General features: G+C 38.1%; 2 protein-coding genes across 2 annotated transcripts in view; one reads left to right on the forward strand and one right to left on the reverse strand.

The window, feature by feature from the left end:
- LOC111247299 (low density lipoprotein receptor adapter protein 1-A-like) overlaps positions 1-12,722 on the forward strand; it is a 43,334-nt gene extending 30,612 nt beyond the window's left edge. Inside the window, exons 5-6 of the mRNA XM_022798034.2 lie at positions 10,474-10,736; positions 11,053-12,722. Coding sequence (XP_022653769.1) covers positions 10,474-10,736; positions 11,053-11,258 — 469 coding nt within the window. The 3' untranslated portion in view covers positions 11,259-12,722. The remainder of the gene's footprint in view (positions 1-10,473; positions 10,737-11,052) is intronic.
- Positions 12,723-15,590: 2,868 nt separating this feature from the next.
- On the reverse strand, positions 15,591-20,756 carry Nsun5 (Nop2/Sun-like domain containing protein 5). Its single transcript, XM_022797445.2, has 12 exons — positions 20,616-20,756; positions 19,857-20,085; positions 19,517-19,590; positions 19,188-19,335; positions 18,637-18,760; positions 18,272-18,472; positions 18,039-18,138; positions 17,637-17,808; positions 17,146-17,252; positions 16,839-16,915; positions 16,231-16,384; positions 15,591-15,822 (listed from the first exon to the last, which is right to left on the reverse strand). The coding sequence occupies exons 1-12, from the start codon at positions 20,648-20,650 to the stop codon at positions 15,690-15,692; spliced, it is 1,554 nt and encodes a 517-aa protein (XP_022653180.1). The 5' UTR covers positions 20,651-20,756; the 3' UTR covers positions 15,591-15,689.
- Between the last annotated feature and the right edge of the window lie 146 nt (positions 20,757-20,902).

Consider the following 20,902-nt stretch of genomic DNA (forward strand, 5'->3'; position numbering starts at 1 on the left):
TCTTAACATAGAATTTCAGCAAGCGTGGGGTGCTTTGTTGTCGCAACGAAAAATAAAAAGCAGAACACTGAGTGCTCGGGGAAAATGGTTATTTAGAAGAAAAGCTAAGACAATTTAGAATATTGCGCGATGTTCTCCAAAGAATTAACTTAATTCGTGGACTGGTAAGAATGGCAATGGAGTATGTCGTATGACTTTTGGGTGATTTAAAACGCTTGCAACGAAACATTCAAATCTGCGCCAACAGGATTATAGTAGTTTTGGATAAACAGTTATCGTCACTCTTATTATTATCATTTCTCCATTGACTCCAATGTTTGTCGTACTCTTGGTGAAAGTACTGTTTAGGCCACTTGGCAGCTGAAACAAAGCTAATAAAAACTGCATGTTACAATTTTACCGGGTGGAATAGAAACCTGTCTTGCACTTACAATCAGGTTCAGCGACTTGCCAACAGTTAAGGGCTAAACAACCATCTTTGTTACATGTACGAAAAATGGGCTAAAAAACACTGATCAAATAGGAAACGAGGCATCTTCGTTCGCTGTATTTGTTTAAAATTGCATCTGAAACTAATATCGCATGGTTGATTTAGAATAAATTTCATACATCGCCATATTTGCGCAGTGATCTCGTGTATTTTCATTAAGGTGCGCGTTGCCTCCTCGTGAAATTGAGGCTCACAACTTCATAGTAATTATACGCGTTTTCAATGTTTCCGTATGTCTGATAATCTACAATTTTTGCTTTGAATTTTCTTTGTCGGCCCTGCCTTAGTTAGACGTAGTCCTTCGGCGAAACGTGTACTGTTTGTTCATTATTTGAATTTATGCAGACATCATGCAATTTAGTTATATCCCGCTTGAGATTTATTGGACACATACGTTATATATACTTTCGATTGGGTAGTCTTTCGTTCTTGATATCGTATCAAAAGCATATATGTTTGAAGTCAGTCAGTTTTCCCGCTGAAATAAAATTCAAATGACTGTACCCGTCTTACTGTTTCTGTTTGGTAACGCTAGTAACATTTTTATAAAAAGGTTATATTCCAGGTTTGTCGAGCTCTTAATAGCTCTAGGCTGCGGTACAAAAACATTTTTAACTGTTTATCATCATTCAAGACCTATATTTTCTCAGAGTTTAGCACTGTAGTATTATTTTATTAGCCCTTATGTTTGGATTTTTACGTCCGGCATCGCTGTTAAGCATTCCATAGAACGGCCGGTTTCCAGCAGGAAACAAACCGTATTATCTATGCTCAGATTGGAACCTAAACGACAACGTGGCTCTGAAATTGGCTGGTATACATGCTACACAGTAAGCTATGACAGGAACTTTTAGACTTGACCCAGTGCACTTAGCCAACGTTTTAAAACCAATATTTTGTAATGACGTTGTTACCTGGCAATGACAAAGCCGATCCCGAAACACGACAGTCGATACTTGGAACCGCTGAAACCAGCGGTCCCTTATTAATATTAATAGGATGTTAACATTATCATGTAATATTATATATTATCTATTATCCTGTAACGCTACTCATGAAATAAATTCCGGCACGATAAACCATTTACTAACATCATCATAGAAATTAAATGAAACCATCATCTGCTTTCTGCAGATTAACACGGACTTATTGAAAACCATCTTGTTAAATCCCATGTTAACATTCAATGGCATATTTCTATAAAATGGTAATAATAATTAAGATGATCTGCAATAAATTCATTAAGTCGCCCCATTTGAATCAATGAACAGAGTGAATGTTGAAATCATACATGAGGTATTCGATATGGTTCGGCTGAATATTAATTCGGGTGGTAAAAAAAAGCGTGTTTTGACTCACCTTATTGTTTTTGTACATCCGTATGTTTTTAGTTTGGTTAACTATACCTTTCTCAAGCCCAACCTATTAGCGTCATTAGGATTCATTGTCTGGCTACGTTAAATCTAAAAGCCCGTCCTTAGCATTTCTGTGTAGATGCGGCCGGCTTCACTGAATTTTCATGCCAACATGGCTGTCATGTGTATGGAAACAAGGGCAAGCTACGTCAGCTTCATACAAATGTGGCGGTCGGCCGTAGTTGTAACACGATAAAAGCACCGAAATGTGTCGTCGGAACAAGCTGTTAAAATGCACGAAAGACAGAACGGTGTTTCGCGCGCGATACGACTTTTGTTTTCCTTCGGTTGTCACGGCAAGAGACGCATGACTCTTTCTGTTTTACCAATAATTGACTTCTACCAATTTCTAATGCAAGATAATTTCAAGTATGACATTGCTTCTAGAAACAAACGGCTAAGAAGGAACATAAACACGTGCAATTATTCCGTGCTTGCTCATGACACAGTTATAGACCATGCTTTCCAAGTTCGCATAGTATTGCGTTTTGCCGTTTACTTACCTATACAATTTACAGAATGTGTTAGTAGTTCTTGCAGCTGTTTATTAATGCCAATGGGTTACCGTCTCGTTAACGAATTATCAAAGCCGTTTATTTGTCGTCGTAGCGGTTAGCCAAAGGGACCTTTGAAGTCCGTATTCGTCTTTCTTCCGGATACATCTATTATTATAATCCCATAACCAAGTAAAGAATTATAATAGATAGACTGATATGTTTATCTCCCGCGTGGTCCGACGCTACTTGCCTTACCATAAAGTCATGCTAGTAGAACTCCTACTCTGTTCGATCCTGCTTCGGTCCGAGGTTACGTTGTCCCTCTCCAGTCGGTTCACAAATCAATGGCTATAGCGATCCGGGCGAAACTTGAGCTGACACAGAACACAGCGGCTGCTCTGAAGAAGCCCAACGTGTAACGTCGTAACAGAGCCGTGACAAATGCGCCGCTGTTAGAGGGATATCCCTATAGGAAGGCCGAGACGGACGTGCTGGTGGGGAACGCAACAGTGAATAGCACCACTTATGTTAGCAGTAACAGCGGTAAGTAATCCAGCGATGGACAGCACCAAGCCCATCACACAGCCATTATAAAATGGGCTTGGCTGAGCCCTATCGTTAGCCAAGAACAACAACTCAAAAACAATAATAACAGCAGTAAAACAGCCAGCAGTTTTCCTTCAACAGAAAATGAATACGCTTCATAACAATACTAGTCAGCGCTTAGACGCAAATACCAGCTCAAAAAAGGGTTACGCGGAAATGAAAATATGTGATGGCGGAATGTAAGGCGGGTACAGATAAATTGGAAAGAACACACTGTGCTATGCAGCAACAGCTACAATATAACTAGGCAACGATGATAACAACAGTAAAAACGGCGACGTTGTATATCTTGTCTGTCGACAGGACACTAGTGCTGCTTTAATTGAATAGGACACCTTGCATAAGTACGATCATCAATACAAAACAGCACTATGCATCGAGTTCAGCAGAATATCGAGTGAAGATAAGGAAATTTTAACTAGTCTGTCGGAAGACCTTTTGCAATCGTCATCGGAAGCCTGACACCGTATAAATTCGATCGAGTGATCGAATTGTAGTTACATCTTTGCACGTTGTTCATTTCGTGTAAACAAAGAAAAATATATCCATACACGTACATACCCTGAATCCCCAGATTATCATAAATCGAGACAAAAAAAAAGTCGTTTGCCATCCATATACGCCGAGCAAAATGGATTAATAAACGCTAAAAGTGACACGACGTGTTTCATACAGCACTATGAAAGAGAACTGACAATGTTGATGATAGGCCAGATTTTTCCTCAAGGATTAAATTGAAAATGCCGCTAAGGATTTTAGTATCAGGCAGGCAAGTAAATAATAAAACAACGTATTCAATGTACGTTTCGATTTTACGGATTATGGTTGTATTAAGGCGCACGATTGTCTGCACCGTTTGTATCCACCAGCATGAAGCTTACATATCTTCCAAATATTAATTTATTAATATAACAGGTACTTATAACTGTTTAAAAAGTAAGATTGATATAATCTGATTTGAATTATACTCGATAAAGATACATTCATCCGTGTACCATTTTCCTTTGTTTACGGAGAGTGATGAAGCTGCACTTTCTGTGTCGAGGATAAATAGAATTTACGTTTTTGCCGGTTGCATTCAATATCCATAAACAACTCTGCCTGTACTTGACGAAAAAACCTGCAGGAAGTGATTATCTGTTCCTTCCTATTCACTTTCTAGATCGCTCGGAGATATTTTTTTAAAATTAATATTTCTTGTAGAAAAAGTTTTTGCCCACTGAAATAATCACCACAAACAAAATAACTTATTTTGTATTAGATTTTGCTATACCACATACAGACCCTCGATATTAGTCATTCATGGCGGGCAGTAGCAAGAACAGTTCACAAAAAGCGTGCCCGATGTAACTATATTATAAAGATTTCGTAAAGCCTTTGTCAGTCGATGCTTTCCCTGTTAAATAGACTCCCACCATACCTTTGCTGGCCTAATAGTACTTTTAGTGTCATCGCTATCTTCGCCTTGAGCAAACATCGCTTAATGGCAAAACTCATAGCCAATGATTCCACTTGACGCGACTTCGGATTTCGAACAGTTTCTAGTGATATATACGGTTCCGAGTAATATTTTCATTTTTAGCTGCCCCGTGCTGCGTGCTAACCTCGAAAGTATATGCAAATCACCAATTCCTCCTGGTTCTATTGGGGCATTATTCTTCATCTTCTACTGCTCTACATCGCTATTGCTCGATTGTTTTGTGGACGTCCAAAAGTTGTCCATAAATATTATGCCTGTCTACGATCGTTGCCCCCAGCAGTTATCAGTTGCAGGCCAAGCCAAGCCTCACCATGTTATTGATATAAGCAGACGAATTTGTCTATCAGAGACGTACGCAAGCACTACGAAAAAACATGTATCCAAGCAAGCATAATTATGCACCTCAACGATGTGAAAAATGCAAGTTATAAAGGATAAGGTTATCTACTTTGTATCAGGAAGTAATTAAGCTTGATATGTAATACGTTGTGATGATCGTATGTCAAGTATCCAAGAAACCATGTGAAGGGCTTAATCATGATGTACCCTAAAAACTCTTCATTGAAACGCATGACAAATAACATTGAAATACAAAATCAACTTAGCGCAAAATGATTCGATGAGCTTCTTCGTACAATAAACGTGGTTACATGATTTACATTTCATTGCAAAAGACCCTAATTGCAGCATTCCCTCTACTGATTCTTTTCGATGTGTACTGCTTCAAGATTCGAGCAAAACCATTGAACAAGGTTATGTGAACCTTCATATGTAAAAACTGACACGATTTCTACGCTACAGGGCGTTAGCATCGTAAACCCAGAGACAAAGCACCACCATCGTCCGTGTTGTGCTAGCTTGCAGCGGCAATATGAACTGAATCCGGCGATATATTCGAGCAAGAGCCGAATGGAATGACACAACATGGAACAAGCAACGTATCGTTTTCTTTATCTCAGATCTACAACTACATACTTATACTCCATGTTCCGTGTGTTATCACCATTCTCTGCCCGCACTTTTTTTTGCTTGCATCGACGCGATTTTTTTTCGGATTTTTGCAGCAGCGGTTGCCGCTGATCCTCCGCTCTTTTTCTTCTTGTGGTTGGATCGCCTGTGACGTTCTCTACTATGGAAAAGAGAACGATAGTTGGTATTCTTTGTAGTGTTATTTCGGCCTCCGCTATTATAGCTGGCACGTTGTCGGTGCAACGGTGCACGTGTGTATCGACTTTTTACAACAGTCAAGTCAATAGCCGAAGTAGCTGTCATTGCAGTCAACAGGTTGTCGCTGTCTTTGTCGTTGCTGTGGCGCTATAATGGGTTGCCTTATTGCTCTCCTGACGCCAGCCGCTTTGAAGCTGCTATCTGAAGTAACCACATCACATAACGCTGGCCACAGCAGCGGCCTCGGTTTTGTGCTCTATTTATACGTAGACACAATTGTCGCATAGTCGCTTGCAGAAACCAGCGCTCTGATGTGCTGGAGCACCGGTATTAAGTGGAGCACTCGCTTCGCTGCCATCTTTGATGGGCAACACCTAGCATCGATGGCTGACTGGTAAAAATCGTGCTGTGCTCTACTGATTTGGCCCGTAAGACTCGGGTTTATCGCGTTGTGACTGTTCCTGCCCTCGTCGTCGGACGATGTGACGCCGTCTTTATAACAAGACCAGCTCCAGAAGACGTTGGCGTTGCAACTCGTAGTTGTAGAAGTGCTTGACGCTCGTTGATGTCGCATTCAACGCCAGTTCACAAAAAGACGAGACTGTTTCGTCCCTGGTCATGTACATTCGTTCCACCCTCTTCTGTTTCCTGTTTGACGCTGTTCTGTTTCTTCTCAGCGTTTTTGAATAGTCGTCTCCATCATTTTTTTGGCGCTGCCGTTTCCATCTTTATTTGGGCGAAGATTGAAGAGCCGCAAGTGACCAGGTCTTTAGCGTCTACGGCAAACAGAGCAGCTTACTTTCTTCGCTTGAAAGCAGCACCAGCCGCCGTCAGTAGCAGCGGCAGTTAAGCTTGCGATCTTGATAGACACGTCGTCTGCTTCACAACAAAACAACGATAATCTCAGCCAATTGAAAAGAGAGACGAAGTGAAAAACGAAATGTCAAACTGCTATCAGGTGACTGTTAACTCTGGAAGAATGGAGTGGTCTCTGTTCGTAACATTCATGCTAATCTTGTTGATTGTGCCTATGTCAGGAATGAAGCTGCCATGGATTACCCATGGGCGTCTGTAAATGTGTGGCTATGCATGTTTTTTCATAGGCGATTATTTTCAAATGGTAACAGATTCATTATTATTATTATTAGACTAATTAATGTACACACTTGCTGATCTCTGCTTGATGGAATTTGGCTCCGCACCTCTCGGGGTTTGGTGGTTTTAGGGAGATCGATAATTGCAGGTATTTGTACATTCGGACTATTGTTCTCGTTGCGCTAGTAAGTGCGTCATAAGGATGGCCGGGTTTCCAAAGCAGACAGATTTCAGAAACAAATGGCGTAACTAGCCAATACATAACCTAAAAAAACGAACACACGCATAGATAACGGCACTGGGAATTGGGATTTTCGGTGCCAACCGCTAAGACATTATTACAAATACGTATAAACGTAAGATTTGGTACATGAAATCTTTACACAGAATAAAGTTTCCATGGACCATTTATGTAGTAGAAACTAGATTCCTAATATGTAACGTACTGAGTAATTCAAATGAAGTCGATTGTCCGCTTAAACGTTCGTTGCTGAAATATACCTGTGCACGTTCTAGAGTGCTCTAAGTAGATAATAGGGTGTCAAAGAATAACAACTTAACGACCTGAAGACGGATATCAATTCAAAGAGTAAGACACGACACTACAGCTGCACCCAACTACAAAGAGATGTGCAAAGAAATAATGCCATATAGAAAAAAAGCTTATGCTAAAAATCTTACTGCAAGAGGATAAACCGAGCAAATGTTACTATTTACAAAAAAAGCAACGATAAATTGTATAAGCGGAACGGCGATTGCTGTTTATTACTTATATTGCCAATTGCTTTCGTTATTGCGTTCTGGTTACCAGTGTAGTATTTTCAGTGTAGTTTACCACTTGGTAAAGAAGGAAAGGGGGGAATCGGGGAAAGAATTCGACCTGGGGAATTCTATTGTAACCTCACGGTAGAATGAAAACAGCCACACACAGATACATAAACACAAACTATGAACTTTAATGGCATAAGCTCAAATGACGTCGAATGGTAGTCGATACTGACATACCGTTCGCAAATCTCCTTGGTGCAAGTCCTGACTATGAGGATACATATGCGTGTGTATAAACACACGACCTAAGGAGCAGTTGATCTGACCAGATAATAGCAGTGTCCACAGCAAAATGGTTGGCTGAAGCCAATAAGTAAGGCCTGACAGTTTTTATGGTATTGTGTACTTCTATGGCTGACAATATCCCAAACGAGTCATTTGACTCGAGTAGTGGTTGATCTGGTAAGAAACAACCGCTGTGTAATATGACATGAGCATATAGCTGTGCTTAGTATAAACATTGGATTCGAGATGGTGAGGGTAATAATATTTATATTGCTCTTACATCTTGTGCTATCCTGTTGCTGTTCCCGCGTCGGTGCAGTGGTAACTTGCTTGCTTATAGAACTTAGAAACACATGGTGGTTTGGGTCTTAAACCGGTTGTTTCATGGTAAAATCTAGCCGTTTGAAGTGATGTTTAATGCCAGTACAGCACGTAAAACTCGAAACGTTTATCCGGTCTTTGAGTCGATCTATATGTTAATATGCAGCTGATAAATGCCGATAAACGCTACAGGGACCGTATAAAGCTAGCGCATGGAAAAAAGAATAAATAAGCAGATGCATGTTTATTTTACGATTAGCATAACCTATCGATAAAGGAGGTCGCGAAAAAGTAACAGTTATGGTCTAGGATAGCTAAATTTCGCCTACCATAAGGCAGTTGACGTACCTGTCGAGTTATCGCACAATCAATTTTCTATTAAATTAGAAAATAACACAATGCTAGTCGTGTTCGAACTTTGTTTTTTGCAAAACAATAGAGAATTGCACTACCTACCAAATCGCAAAGTTAAACACAGTCGATCGAATTGTGGTCGAAGATGTGTTATACGTGACGGCATTGTGAGATCCAAGTCAGAACGCCGTGTCCCTTATAACTTCAAATAAGTTATGGCTATAAAATATTAAATTGTTGAGCTTGATGTTCATTGTACTGCAGAAGGAATGAATACCACAAACCGCACAGAACCCTCCCCCCGTCTTCATATTCGTCGTTCGTCTTAACAATGTTGAAATAAAATTGCCTGCTCTCCCCCGTGAGCTAGTCCGTCTGTCTGTTCACGTACAGATCTACAGGTTACATCACGGGTTACAGCCCGTAAAGTAACATTTTAGTTTAGGAGTTATCGTGGCGATGGCCGTCGTTTGACATTTTGCTGTTACGAGTGAGATGGTTGTTTGACCATTTCCGTTGTCTTGAGCAGACGAAAGCAATACCCGTATACTACACATACTTTGTTGATGTTTGGCCACGTTTGACAGATGACAAGTCCGCCTTGTGAATGCAGTAGCAGACAGCTTCTGCGATCTCGCTTCCGGTACAACCGGCAGTCGAAAATTGTGCCAACAATAATAATCTTAACAGTATATAACGACGAGATATTTGTCGTCTTGTGGCTAGCCGCGTGATGAATCATACGTAGTTTAAGAAATTTCCTGTGTAATATACCCATAGGCGCGTTAATCGCATTCCGTAGAGCTGAGTGAACGAAGAAGTTATTCAGCAAACTCTTAGAGACGCTGTGCAACTATGCAGCACTTATTTGATTATAATTGGAGCCGATATAATTAATAATAGCCGATAAAAAGAAATCAATTTAACAAAGTGAATCTTTGCGAAAGATGCTTTTCAACTTCAAATTGCAGAATGAGGCAGAAAATGCCATTGTCAGAATTGCCGTTCTTAATGACCGGGCATCATTCAAAGACACTTTAGCGGGGGGCTTTTATTGATACTGATCTAATCCAAATCGTGGGCACTAAACTCTTGCTTTTGAATTAAGGAATATTATCGATCCATTTGGTTGCATAACATTGGAACCACTCAGAATCTACAAGTAGAAGGAACCATAATACCAAGCCGGTTTCTCAATATTTCATATATTGACTAAATCTTATTACTTTGATCGAAATTAGTAAAAGTCCCTTTTTACTAAGTTGTTATCTGGTAAGCCAACTGATAATAATCGATCCCACAGAGCAGGAAACATATACAGTAAGGTCTACTAGAATATTTCGACTTACAAATACTTCGAATCTTTGACTGCGTTATCGAGGCTAAGTGTTGGCGATCAACCCTGCGTTACTGGACAGTCGAAATAATTTTATTCAGGTTATCACGCTGCTGCTGCTAAATTTGTTGCAAACGACAGGGTTTTCCACCGTGCTCAGGGTTATTAGTGTCGTCAAGAGCAAATTGACGAGTCCCTGTGATCGAAATTTGCATGCATCAACTACATATGAGCATGAATACACTGTTGTTGCGGCGGTAACGACCAATGTCGCAATATATGGTACAAGTATATTACGGTTCAAACTTGCTGAGGTGAGGGCATCTGTGGCAACGATAATTCCTCACGAAAATACAACAAAGTAAAGGTGTACGTGCACCGATATACGTCCACTGGATAAACGATTTTGTTATCGATAGCACTTTAAACAACGCCAAATGTATGTGATCTTAAACCCGTACAAATAAACGAACCACTTAATAAATTATTGTCGTCGTAAACTGTTTTTCGTTGTTTGTTTTATGCCCAAGTCTAAACCTCAATATATATATATATATATATATATATAATGCAAACTTTCCACTTGACTAACAGTTCATTATTATTTATTGAAGCATTTTATTTATTCAGATAATTGACCGATTTAAATTCGATTTCAGGATCTCATATTGTTCGGCGGACGCGACCTATGAGCGAGTGGTTGCATTCATAGCAACAAACAAAAATGAACTAATGGAGTGCCATGCCTTCCTCTGTTCAAAGCGACGCGTGGCGCAAGCTGTAGCACTAACGATTTCGCAAGCGTTCAATCTTGCCTTCGAACTGTGGAAGAAATCCCGACAGGATGCAGAGAAGGGTAACGCGGTCGAAGACGACAAGAAGGAGAACAAGACTCAAGATGACAACCTGCCTCCTCTCATTGGTACAGTACAAAAAAGAACACCGAAAAAGGCCATTTTAACGTTACTCTGATGAATGCAATAATAGTAATAATGATAAAGAGCAAAATTTCCTCTGTGGTTTTTATGTGTACGAGCTACGTCACCTTCTGAAGACAAAGGGCGGCCCACCATGTGCTAGTGCATGTGAAGCTCGTTTGACGCTGCACGAGACAGTGTTTGCTAATGGCGTGTGCTTCTCGAAGACTTTACAAGCAGTCGGCCATTTATTACTTATTGCTTATACCCTTGATCCCTTTTTAGCGACTTACATTTGTATGTTCACTTGTTTTTGTGCAGATCTTTCGCCGGTAGCAGATGTGAAGCCAGCACAGCCCTGGACAACGTTCGAGGACCAAAGTCATGTGGATGAGCTATTCGCACAGCTTGGCCAAGAAAGTCAATGTGGACAGCCGCTTGCAGATATCGACCGGGGAACGTTTCAGAAGCAGCAACAACAGAATCAATTGGCTTATGATGCACATCACGATCTGTTTAATCTGTAAAGATACACAGCATTATTTTCGTCTGAATGGCGATACGCAGTTTAAGTGAGGCCTCAATGGCATCATTAAAGAGTCTCCGGCAGAAATCATACTATTCGTACACGAATCACTTAGCTCATCAGTTAATTATCTCGAGATCGATTCGAAGCTTGTTTCACATTCAGATATGAAAACAATCGATTCATAGCAGATTTCACTAGACGCTCACGAGCGCACCCTAGCTTCGAGTTACGAGATATTTTCTAGACTAAAAGACACATACAGCTATTGTAAGCTTCGGAAGCTGGTAACTTGACTGAGATGCCTACCAAAAGACGTAAGATATACGATCGAGATGGGGTGATGAAAAAAGTTTTTTCTCAACTTGCGCGCATCTTTCACAGCCCAATACACTTACGATTTTGTTAATAGACATCATAGACGATTTTGAGTTGTTAATGGCAAAGGAATTTACCTTGTCTCTAAGAATCTCCACAAGTAATCAATACATCCTGTGAATAGTTGAATGTATGGTTGTTTCACTCCAACTACATTAAATTAATTTCTTTATTATATTTATATTGTTGTTATCCCGACATCAAATTAAGTCCGGTTCTGTGAGAGAAGAGCAGTAATCATATATATAGAAGCTTCTTATAAATTCCAAACAGTTTTTCAATGCAAGCTAAGGATCGATCCCGGCATTTTATCGTTAAGGAGCTCCGCCGATACTCTGGCGATACATCAGTCCATTTTATATATTATATACTCTCTCTGTGTATTTTGCTTTAAAACAAAAACAAACTTGTAAATCAGTGACGTGCGGTCTCATTAGTACCTACCTAATAACATGATTTCTAACGACTTCTGACTTAACATGAGTGCGGAAGCTGCCAAAAAAGAGAAAAACATTTTCACTATACAGGCGATAGCAACAAAAAGATTTTGTTCCGAAAAACAGACACTCGTTCACATTTACGTATGCGCACGAGTGCATGTACTGCAGAAGATTATCTTTGATTATGTACACTGCAAAGTCCGAATAGAAAACAAGGCAATATTTCATATATTATTTGATTTAGATATATTTTAATAATATAATATTTACGGATGGCGATAATGTATCATTAATATTAAAAAGGTAAATGATACATTACGCTCTTCCATTGACCTTGTCAAAGGAAATAGCCACATCGCTCTTTTATTTTGATTGATTACACAGAAAATGTGAGATAATATGCTAGGTATGTAGCATTTAATAGTGACAACCTAGGTACTGAGTTGAGTGAAAAGTTATAAAAAAAAATTCTTTTTTACACCCCACGAGCCTCTCATGTAATCGTGGAAATAGATAATAAACGTGCAAGAACTGTTACTACATTCCAGAGACGTTATTCCAGAGAAATAACGGTAGCATCGGTGATGATGATGGTGCTATTCATCATGATAATAAATAATGGTAATATTAATCTTTACTACTTTGTACATGCAGATGTTTTTATTTATTGTTGTTACGCTTTGATATAGAAGCCTTATATATATATATATATAGTGCTAAATCACACAGAGAGTTGATATTATTCAAGATTACGTTCTATTAATTTCTTTTTTCTAATATCTGCCGGCGTACTCGAAATATTCGACACTTTGCGGAACTTCAAACAAAACGAATCATTAGATATAGTTCATTCAGTATTTTTCACCCTGGGGAAAAGCCTTCAACATGATTATAGTGAACTAGAGTCATGCGATTTTGCATTTTTATGAAACTTCAATTTGCTTACAATATTTCAACTAATGAAACACTAATGTTGTGCTGTGACATTGTTTCCGGGACCATAAATACTTACCATCAAACCGAAAAGCATGCCAACGAGCTTGTCTAGCTATTTGAGCTGAAAGCATTCATTCGTCCCCTATAGCTGATTTGATGTGCGTTACTGCAATAACAGGCTCCGGTACCGTTGTGCAACATTGTTTTTGTAAGCTCTGAAAAAAAATCGGATACACATGATTATAGTATCTGGATCAAGTATAGGTATTATTTTTAGTTTTTTCCCCACTTTGTTTCATCTGTTCGGGTGGTGCGCCACGCTGGTCCTCGTTTAAGTATGTATTAGTATATTTAGTCAAAAGAGGGTAATTTCAATCATATTCTAATTAACAACGATTTGAAAAAAAAATTAGAAATCTGCGCCTGTTCATGGCAGTGCGCTTCACAGCAACTGAATGCGCAAAAAATACTAGGCCACCTACCATGTTATGTAAAATACGTGGCCGGCTATGGTCCATCCGTGCCGACCTGACCGTCCTCTCAACCCTCTCACGCTTTGACACTGTTTCGGCAACACTTTAAAAAAATTTGTGATACCAGAATTCTGCCATCAAATGTGAACCCAGCACTGAGGGCAGATGGAAAAGCATGCACTTTTTGGATACAGCTGTTAAAAAAAAGTCGATCGAAATAGGTTTCTTAGCTATTGGGTGGATGTCCATAATAACAATTATATATAAAACATTCAAAAGCGACACGACGGCACGAATTTAATTTGCTAGACAATTACTCAATTCAAACAAAGCTACCACCAGATAGTCGTGACCCCCTGTAAATAAATTCACGAATTTATTCAAATAATTTAACTCTCAATAAAGAAATTCACAACATGTCACGAAATTAACATAATTAATAGTATTTTTTCTGCAAATTCTAAAAGAAAATCTGAAATTGTATGATAATACATAACATCTACGCTTATGTGCGCATATCTACTTTTTCTTAAATTCGCATTAGAATATAGTGTAGATGCGAAACATTAAGAGCGCAATAATATAGCAAGAAGGTGTATATTTTTTATCATTTTTTCCAAGTTACAAAAAAATTCACAATTTTTTTTACAATAAAGTTAATCCACAAAGGGCTGTATATATATATCTCAAGTTCGACTAATGTCCATGTAACCAGTTTGAAAATAAAGTCTCTACAAAACTTTAAAAACAGCCCGCATATATGGTTACATGGACATTAGTCGAATTTTAGATATTCTACTTAACAAGTATTAGTTCTTTTTTTTTGCATAAGCCGTCATTTAGGCTAGAGATTAGAAATATTTTAATGATCTATCTATCCCGTAATTGGATTTGTCAATTGAAAGACGGATTTATTATGGTTTAGAGCTTTAGTTAGAACTCATCTCCTAGACTATTAAAAAAACAATTTGCGTGTTGGTCTTTGACAGTCACATCATACACAGGCGCGGGTACGTCATTCCTGTCGATTGTGAAAGAGATCTAATCCCACAGTCAACATTCACTACTTCCTTAAGCCTGCGCCGAATCGAAACTCCCAGTCATGGAGCATGATAAATAGGCATGTTCTGTTTGTAAATAGATTTTACATAAACGCCGGCTGAAGCACGATAAATAAGTACCTTTTGGTTATATGTGAGTATATACTTATGACTTGCATCTGCTCGGGCTTAACATAAGTCAGTTCCTGCTTTTTCCAGCAAAAGAAGCGCTCTTTAAGCGATCTTCGTTGTAGTGGCTTTAATGTTGTACGAATAGTAGTTACAACCTATGTGGATACTGTGATATCAGAATACGCAGGCGGTTAAAGTAAATAGTGGATCGTATCGAAATAGACAGACTTATATCATCCGACATTGTTAAAATAACAGCCAAAGTATATATCAATGTATTAACGTGTCTGGTTTTCGACCATTCCGTGAATTTTGGGTATCAATCCAAGTCAATGTTTCCCATAATTTCATTGTAGTAAAAAAAAGTTTTTGATAACGTCGCCATCCTGGGAAAAAATTGACAGCCGTAAAAATGTAAGACATCGATATAAAATACTGATCTTCCGATGCGTATATGGTAAAGGGTAAAGTATGGGGTAAGTTGTTAACTAGCGTTACCATATCAGAATAATTCGGCATCTAGAGCATTCTTACGTGAAGCACATCTCTTTATTTTACATCCGATACATAGAAATTCGGTATTAGAATAAACACAGCATTATACACACACACATATATATATATATATAGGCACTTCTCACTTCTGTACAATGAAGGTACCACCTATGTTAACCTATTACGTAATACTAAAGCTCAATAGATCAATTCATAAGGTGTCATATGCAACGTTAGAGATGGCTGACGGTATCAATATTACGTAACAGGACGCACTGTATTTGGACAGACGTGCCCTCCATGGCCGTCGCAACTATAAAATGCCAACATTTCGTGAGAAAAAGCGAAACAACTTAGTTCTTAGTTCAAATGGTCTATCCTTGCAGTTGAGAAGCTAATTCATTAACGTTTACCTTCGAGCAAAAAAAGAGACGAAATATACAAACAATACACTTCAATTACTTTATTGCTCTATATAACCCACAATACCTACGTCATTAGAAACTTCTAGAACAGCAAGCAGGGCCGCGACCCATTTTTATTTTGCATCGTTTTTTGCCTTTTGTGCCTTCGCCAGTTTTTCTCGCTTGCGTTTCTCCTGCTTCTGACGTAGCCGCTTCAGCTTCATCCTCACTTTGGGGTTGCTCTTCAATTTAGCAGTGGCCGTTTTTCTAAAATACCAACATTAATTATTAATATTATTACTATTAAAGAAATAGAAACTTACAACGGAAAGCAAACTTTTTAAACTTAAAGTAAAACCATTTATTTATAACTAAGTAAAACTTTGTCTGGACAGATAAGTCTTCTGTCATTCTACTTCTACCCTTTCCACTAGGGTAACGACACTACCTTGCTTTTTCTAAATCGATTCACCTAATCTGTGTCGACATTTATAATCAAAATGAAGTAGTTTAATGCGCTATGCCCTGGGAAAAGAAGTTCTGCCTCTGTGTATTTCCGCCTCCTTGTTTGCCCTGTATCCTTTGAATCTAACTGATAATAAGTTCTAATTTGTCTATCTGGCATCTGGTTAGTTTTTATGAACCCACAAATAACTTTAATTCTACGTAACTTACTTTTTCACCATACGCACGAACTTCGCAACAAACTGAACAGACGTCTGAGACCGAGACTCGTCGAAGAAAAGGCAATTATCGCCAATTTCTGGGTACAGTTCTTCGTTTCCTCGAAACGGCAGATTAGGCAAGGCCTTTTCTAAAGCCCAACTCCCTAAAATAGTAGAGTTAGTTATCTGTCTATATATTTCACGTATAGCCTAACTTTCTTTCGTTTTTGGTCACTAACGCTAAGCAAACATATATCACACGTGAATCAGTGTTTCCTGACCATTTTAGCCCCAGGCTGAACCGTTCCAGCTACCCCTGAACAGTGAAAGGAATTCACCAACATTAAGAAATGAGGTTATACGGGAGCGTAACGACGAGTCATCTTTTAATGCAATACTCACCAAATCGTATTGGTAGTCATTCGTTGCTAGTATTCGTTGGTAGTATTTGTTGCTATGTGCAACAGATACTACGTTCTTCAGAAATAATTACATAAAACAATACACAGTCACCGGGTATAAACATTTCAACAAAGGTTAGCGAATTTGATATTATCCAAGAAACGATGTAGACTCAAGCTCTGCGATTAGAAAGAAAAAAAAGACATTTTTATTTACCTTTATATTTATCCTGTGGCTGAGATTTAGCCCATTCAAGTATTTCCTTGACGACTCCCTCGTTTTCGCGAGGTTCGCTTAAATTTGAACAGAAAAAAAATCAAATAAAGCTTCATTAGAAGAAATGTAAGTTATTGGTTAGTTTTGTGCGAGCGAGAAAAAACGTTAAAAGTGTAATATAATGAATCGGTATTGAGAAATTGTACGTTTTTATTTGTTGAAGATATCAACCAGGTGCGGTTCTGAAATGCCCGAATAAGCTTGTATTAATCTGCGAACAATTAACGAATAAATAAACTATTACTACCTTGAACATGTTGAATAGACTACAGTTTCAACAACAGGGAGTGATAGCGCCTTCTTTAGACAAGCCGCTTGTAAATTAGCCAACTTTTCCACTCGAGCTGGATCCACCTGATAAACACGTAAGTAAGTTACTATGACATAGGCAACATAGCTTAAGAATCTGAGTACTAGCGCGATATGATTTTTTATAAATATATTTTAATATATATATAGACAGACTATATAAAGCAGACAAGAATATCAATCACTGATTTGTAAATCGTAGCTAAAAGAATAGCATCATCAGATTATATACGGTGCGTAATAATCAAGCTGAAAAAAAGGAAATGTGAGAGAAAAGGAAACAAATGTACTTAACCTGAAAATCTATGCATTACAGCTATAATTTTCATCAATGTATACTCTCTACTTTTAATGGTTTTATAATCTAATTATCAATAAGCTATAACAGAACTACGTCGTCACTATTAAAGATTGTAAGGCAATACCCACCTCACGATCGAAGTCGACACCCCCGGTGCAGCTGGGATCGACGATTGCCTTCGTACAGTCTCGAAAAGGAGGATCATTGAGGTTCAATTTGAGAAAATCGACGTTAATAGCTTGTACATCGCATCGTTTGTTTGCCCGACTGGTGCAGATGTTTTGACAAAGAACTTTATACCTGTAAAATACAAAATGAACATTGTACAATATCATATTATGTACAGACTATATATAAAATTTAAAAGTGTTAAATTAAAGCCTATATGTATATATATATATATATATATATAGGTTTTATTTAATGGCAATTAACACTGGTGAGTGAGGTTGATAAGCATATGTAGTGAATTATCGATTATTCTACTTCAATATTCTACTTCAGAGTTTTAGCAATCACTTCTGCCTAACCTTTTCTCGTTCCGTTCACAGCACACAAGCGCTCTACACGTTGCCGCGATCAAAGTTGCTTTATTACCGGGTGAGGAACACGCATCTAACACCATATCATCTGAAAGATGAGAACAATACAGATTTTCATGACAAGCAAATAAGTTATGCGTCGTATTTTCACCAATGTAAAATAAATAATCATGTGCAGGCGTTTTCATACTAAACACAAATATTATATACGCATCGCTTACGTGTGTTAGCACCAAGAGTCCGTACGGGTGCCGCAATGGATTTATCGTACATTAGCACATATTTGCGGCGAAACGCATCCTTATCGTGCAGATTGGATTTGATATGAAAAACCAGAATATCGTCAGGAAAATGCAGATCCCATGTATACTCGAAAATCTCGAGCGTGCGAAGATGTGCATGGTACGCCTCCAGGACGACCTCTATTAAAGACACGTAGTTCGGTATTAAACTTTAGTATGGTTGACTGGCAGAGCTAATAGTTATCGTCCAATAGAAATCACTATTTTTTTATTTACAATTACATATCAAGAGAAATCCAAAAAAATCAGGCACTTTTATGTACCAGGAACGTTATGGCGCGTACCTGGGGTAGTAGAATCCTTCGGTGCTTTAAATTCAGACAAAATGTAACCGTCCTTCTTCAAAGCCTTATCCAAATGTTCACGAGATATGATCAACTTGTTCAGAATTGCGTATCTGAATGGCCCCTGTATTCACACGAACTCACAGGACAAGCTTTAGTAAACTATTAAAGTTCAAATTTCGAAATATTCAAGGCAAATAGCATAACTTAGATAAAAATATTTTTTTCTTTTGATCTTAAGTTCAAGTTTGGGAACTTTGAATATTTATGATATTTTTTTTTATTTATTAGACACTCAGAATTATTAAACAGAAAATAGAAACATTCTTCAGCACCACTCTTCACTAGAGCGACAAGCATACGCGTTGTTGCTAAGAATAGACATAATAAATCATATTTGAAAACAGATACTTTATCTATATATGCTTGCGACTAATTCAAAGGCGCATCATTCCCATTTAATCGGTATCTCTTCAAAGAAAAAGACTTCTTTCTTTTTAAAAACACCTATAACAGGAATCTTTTGCAGGAATGTAGAAGACAACTCCTACCTTAGGAGAACGGCGTTCTACTTTAATTTTTTGTAGTTCCTGTAAAGGAGCCTTTAGCTTCATAACCGCCAGAACTTTGGGATGCTTGCTGACTGGTAAAAACATTTCAGTTGAAAACGCCACGTCGGCTGCAATGACGGCCGCCAATCTAAAAACAAGTCAACACATCGATCGTAATTTACCCAAAATCGATATGCTACAGCCGTAATGAACGAATACACACAAGTTTTGAAAAACCGGCTTGAAACTTCAAGTTTGAACTAGTCGAGCACTGTTTCTATTATTATTATTATTATCATCATTTACAGAACGGATTCGTTCTAACGTACCGTTCATCGCACCAACTAAATGGGAATTCACATAGCTTTAGCGTGTCGATTAGGTTTTTGTAATTATCATACGCCTGAAAAAAATAATTTACTCTTATTTTCGTATCTCATACGTTTAACTTTATTCGTTTTCTGTATAAATGACAGCAAACTTCGCCACAGCCTAATTTTACTTACTACCATATGTGCGTTGCATAAAATGTTGCATTGGAAGGATGTTCACTACGACAAGCTGAGTAGACTAGTCAACTTCAAGTTTACTACACAATATTCATAGGTAACAAATGGTATGGGGAAACACTTGAAAACGTTCTTACCCACCGATTCTAGCTACTCTTACCAGGCAGATCAACTTTTTCAATCTACTTAGGTGGCGGCACTTGTCTTGACGAAATATATAGTCCTTAAGCTGGTTTTTTTTGTCCAGTCGGGCTCCCAAAGCCTTGACAGCTGCTGAATATACTCGGGGCAATCTCTCTCTCTTTCTAGAGCCAATTTTGGTTTCCTTAGCGACATTAAACGCTGCGCTACCACTTTCTGTTGGTGCAACTGTAGGTTGGGCATCATCACTATAGGAAAAGACATCAAACAATTATATTGGACATTTTCGTAGAAGCTGCGTGGGTATAAAAAAAAATTGATGTTCTGCTCAGAAGAGAGTCTAGGTCGCGTAGTTTCCTTACTACATGTTAGCTAATTTCGAGCGTTACTGCAAAATGTAGTTAACTATAGGCTAGAACAAGAATACGAATGGATAGGAACGAAAAGGATTGTCGCTTTGAATTATAAATCTTTGTAATATTTATAATAATAGAGTTAAATGTTTGAACCTGCCGAACTTAGATAACGCCACAGAAGAACAATGGTTTAGAACAGTTCATCTTTAATAACTGTTTCATTTCCTATCGTATCGTCATGTTGTCTTAACAGAACACAAGAAAGACTACTCACGATATCTTTTTTATTTAGTCATATGCATGTAATAAAATGATTGAAAAATTATATTGGTACTGAAAAAATACAATAGAATTTAATTTCAAGCACACGATATGTACGTAACTTGCAATTTTGCAAAATGTCGCGTGTCCAAACAGCTCACCTGTCAGAAATTACTATACTCTCGCCTTTATCCATGCTTTTCGTAGATTCCCAGTAGTTATTCGAATAAAATATTATTAAATACACTTATTATAGATAGCCTAATATTCACAGAAAATTCTTATTTGCACAATTCTTCTCATTCTGAATGAATGATCCGACGCACATGGCGCTTTATTATGTAAACATTGACGAGCGATGGTAGTAGCGCTAATTACCAAAAAATTGGAATGCTGCTGCATGAGTATCATATTTGACTACAACTAAACACGAAAGAGTGCCAATAAA

This window comes from Varroa destructor, unplaced genomic scaffold, assembly GCF_002443255.2.
Source record: "Varroa destructor unplaced genomic scaffold, Vdes_3.0 BEIS01000003.1, whole genome shotgun sequence".
NCBI classification, from domain to species: Eukaryota; Metazoa; Arthropoda; class Arachnida; order Mesostigmata; family Varroidae; genus Varroa; species Varroa destructor.

What these genes read in the sequence shown, in the direction of transcription:
- Nsun5 (XM_022797445.2), bottom strand. Translation starts at nt 20,650, where the DNA reads ATGGATAAAGGCGAGAGTATAGTAATTTCTGACAG. An exon ending in GAAGGATTCTACTACCCCAG is followed by an intron (nt 18,473 to 18,636) that starts GTACGCGCCATA and finishes TGTCTTTAATAG; the next exon opens with AGGTCGTCCTGGAGGCGTAC. An exon ending in TTCGTGCGTATGGTGAAAAA is followed by an intron (nt 15,823 to 16,230) that starts GTAAGTTACGTA and finishes TTGGTATTTTAG; the next exon opens with AAAAACGGCCACTGCTAAAT.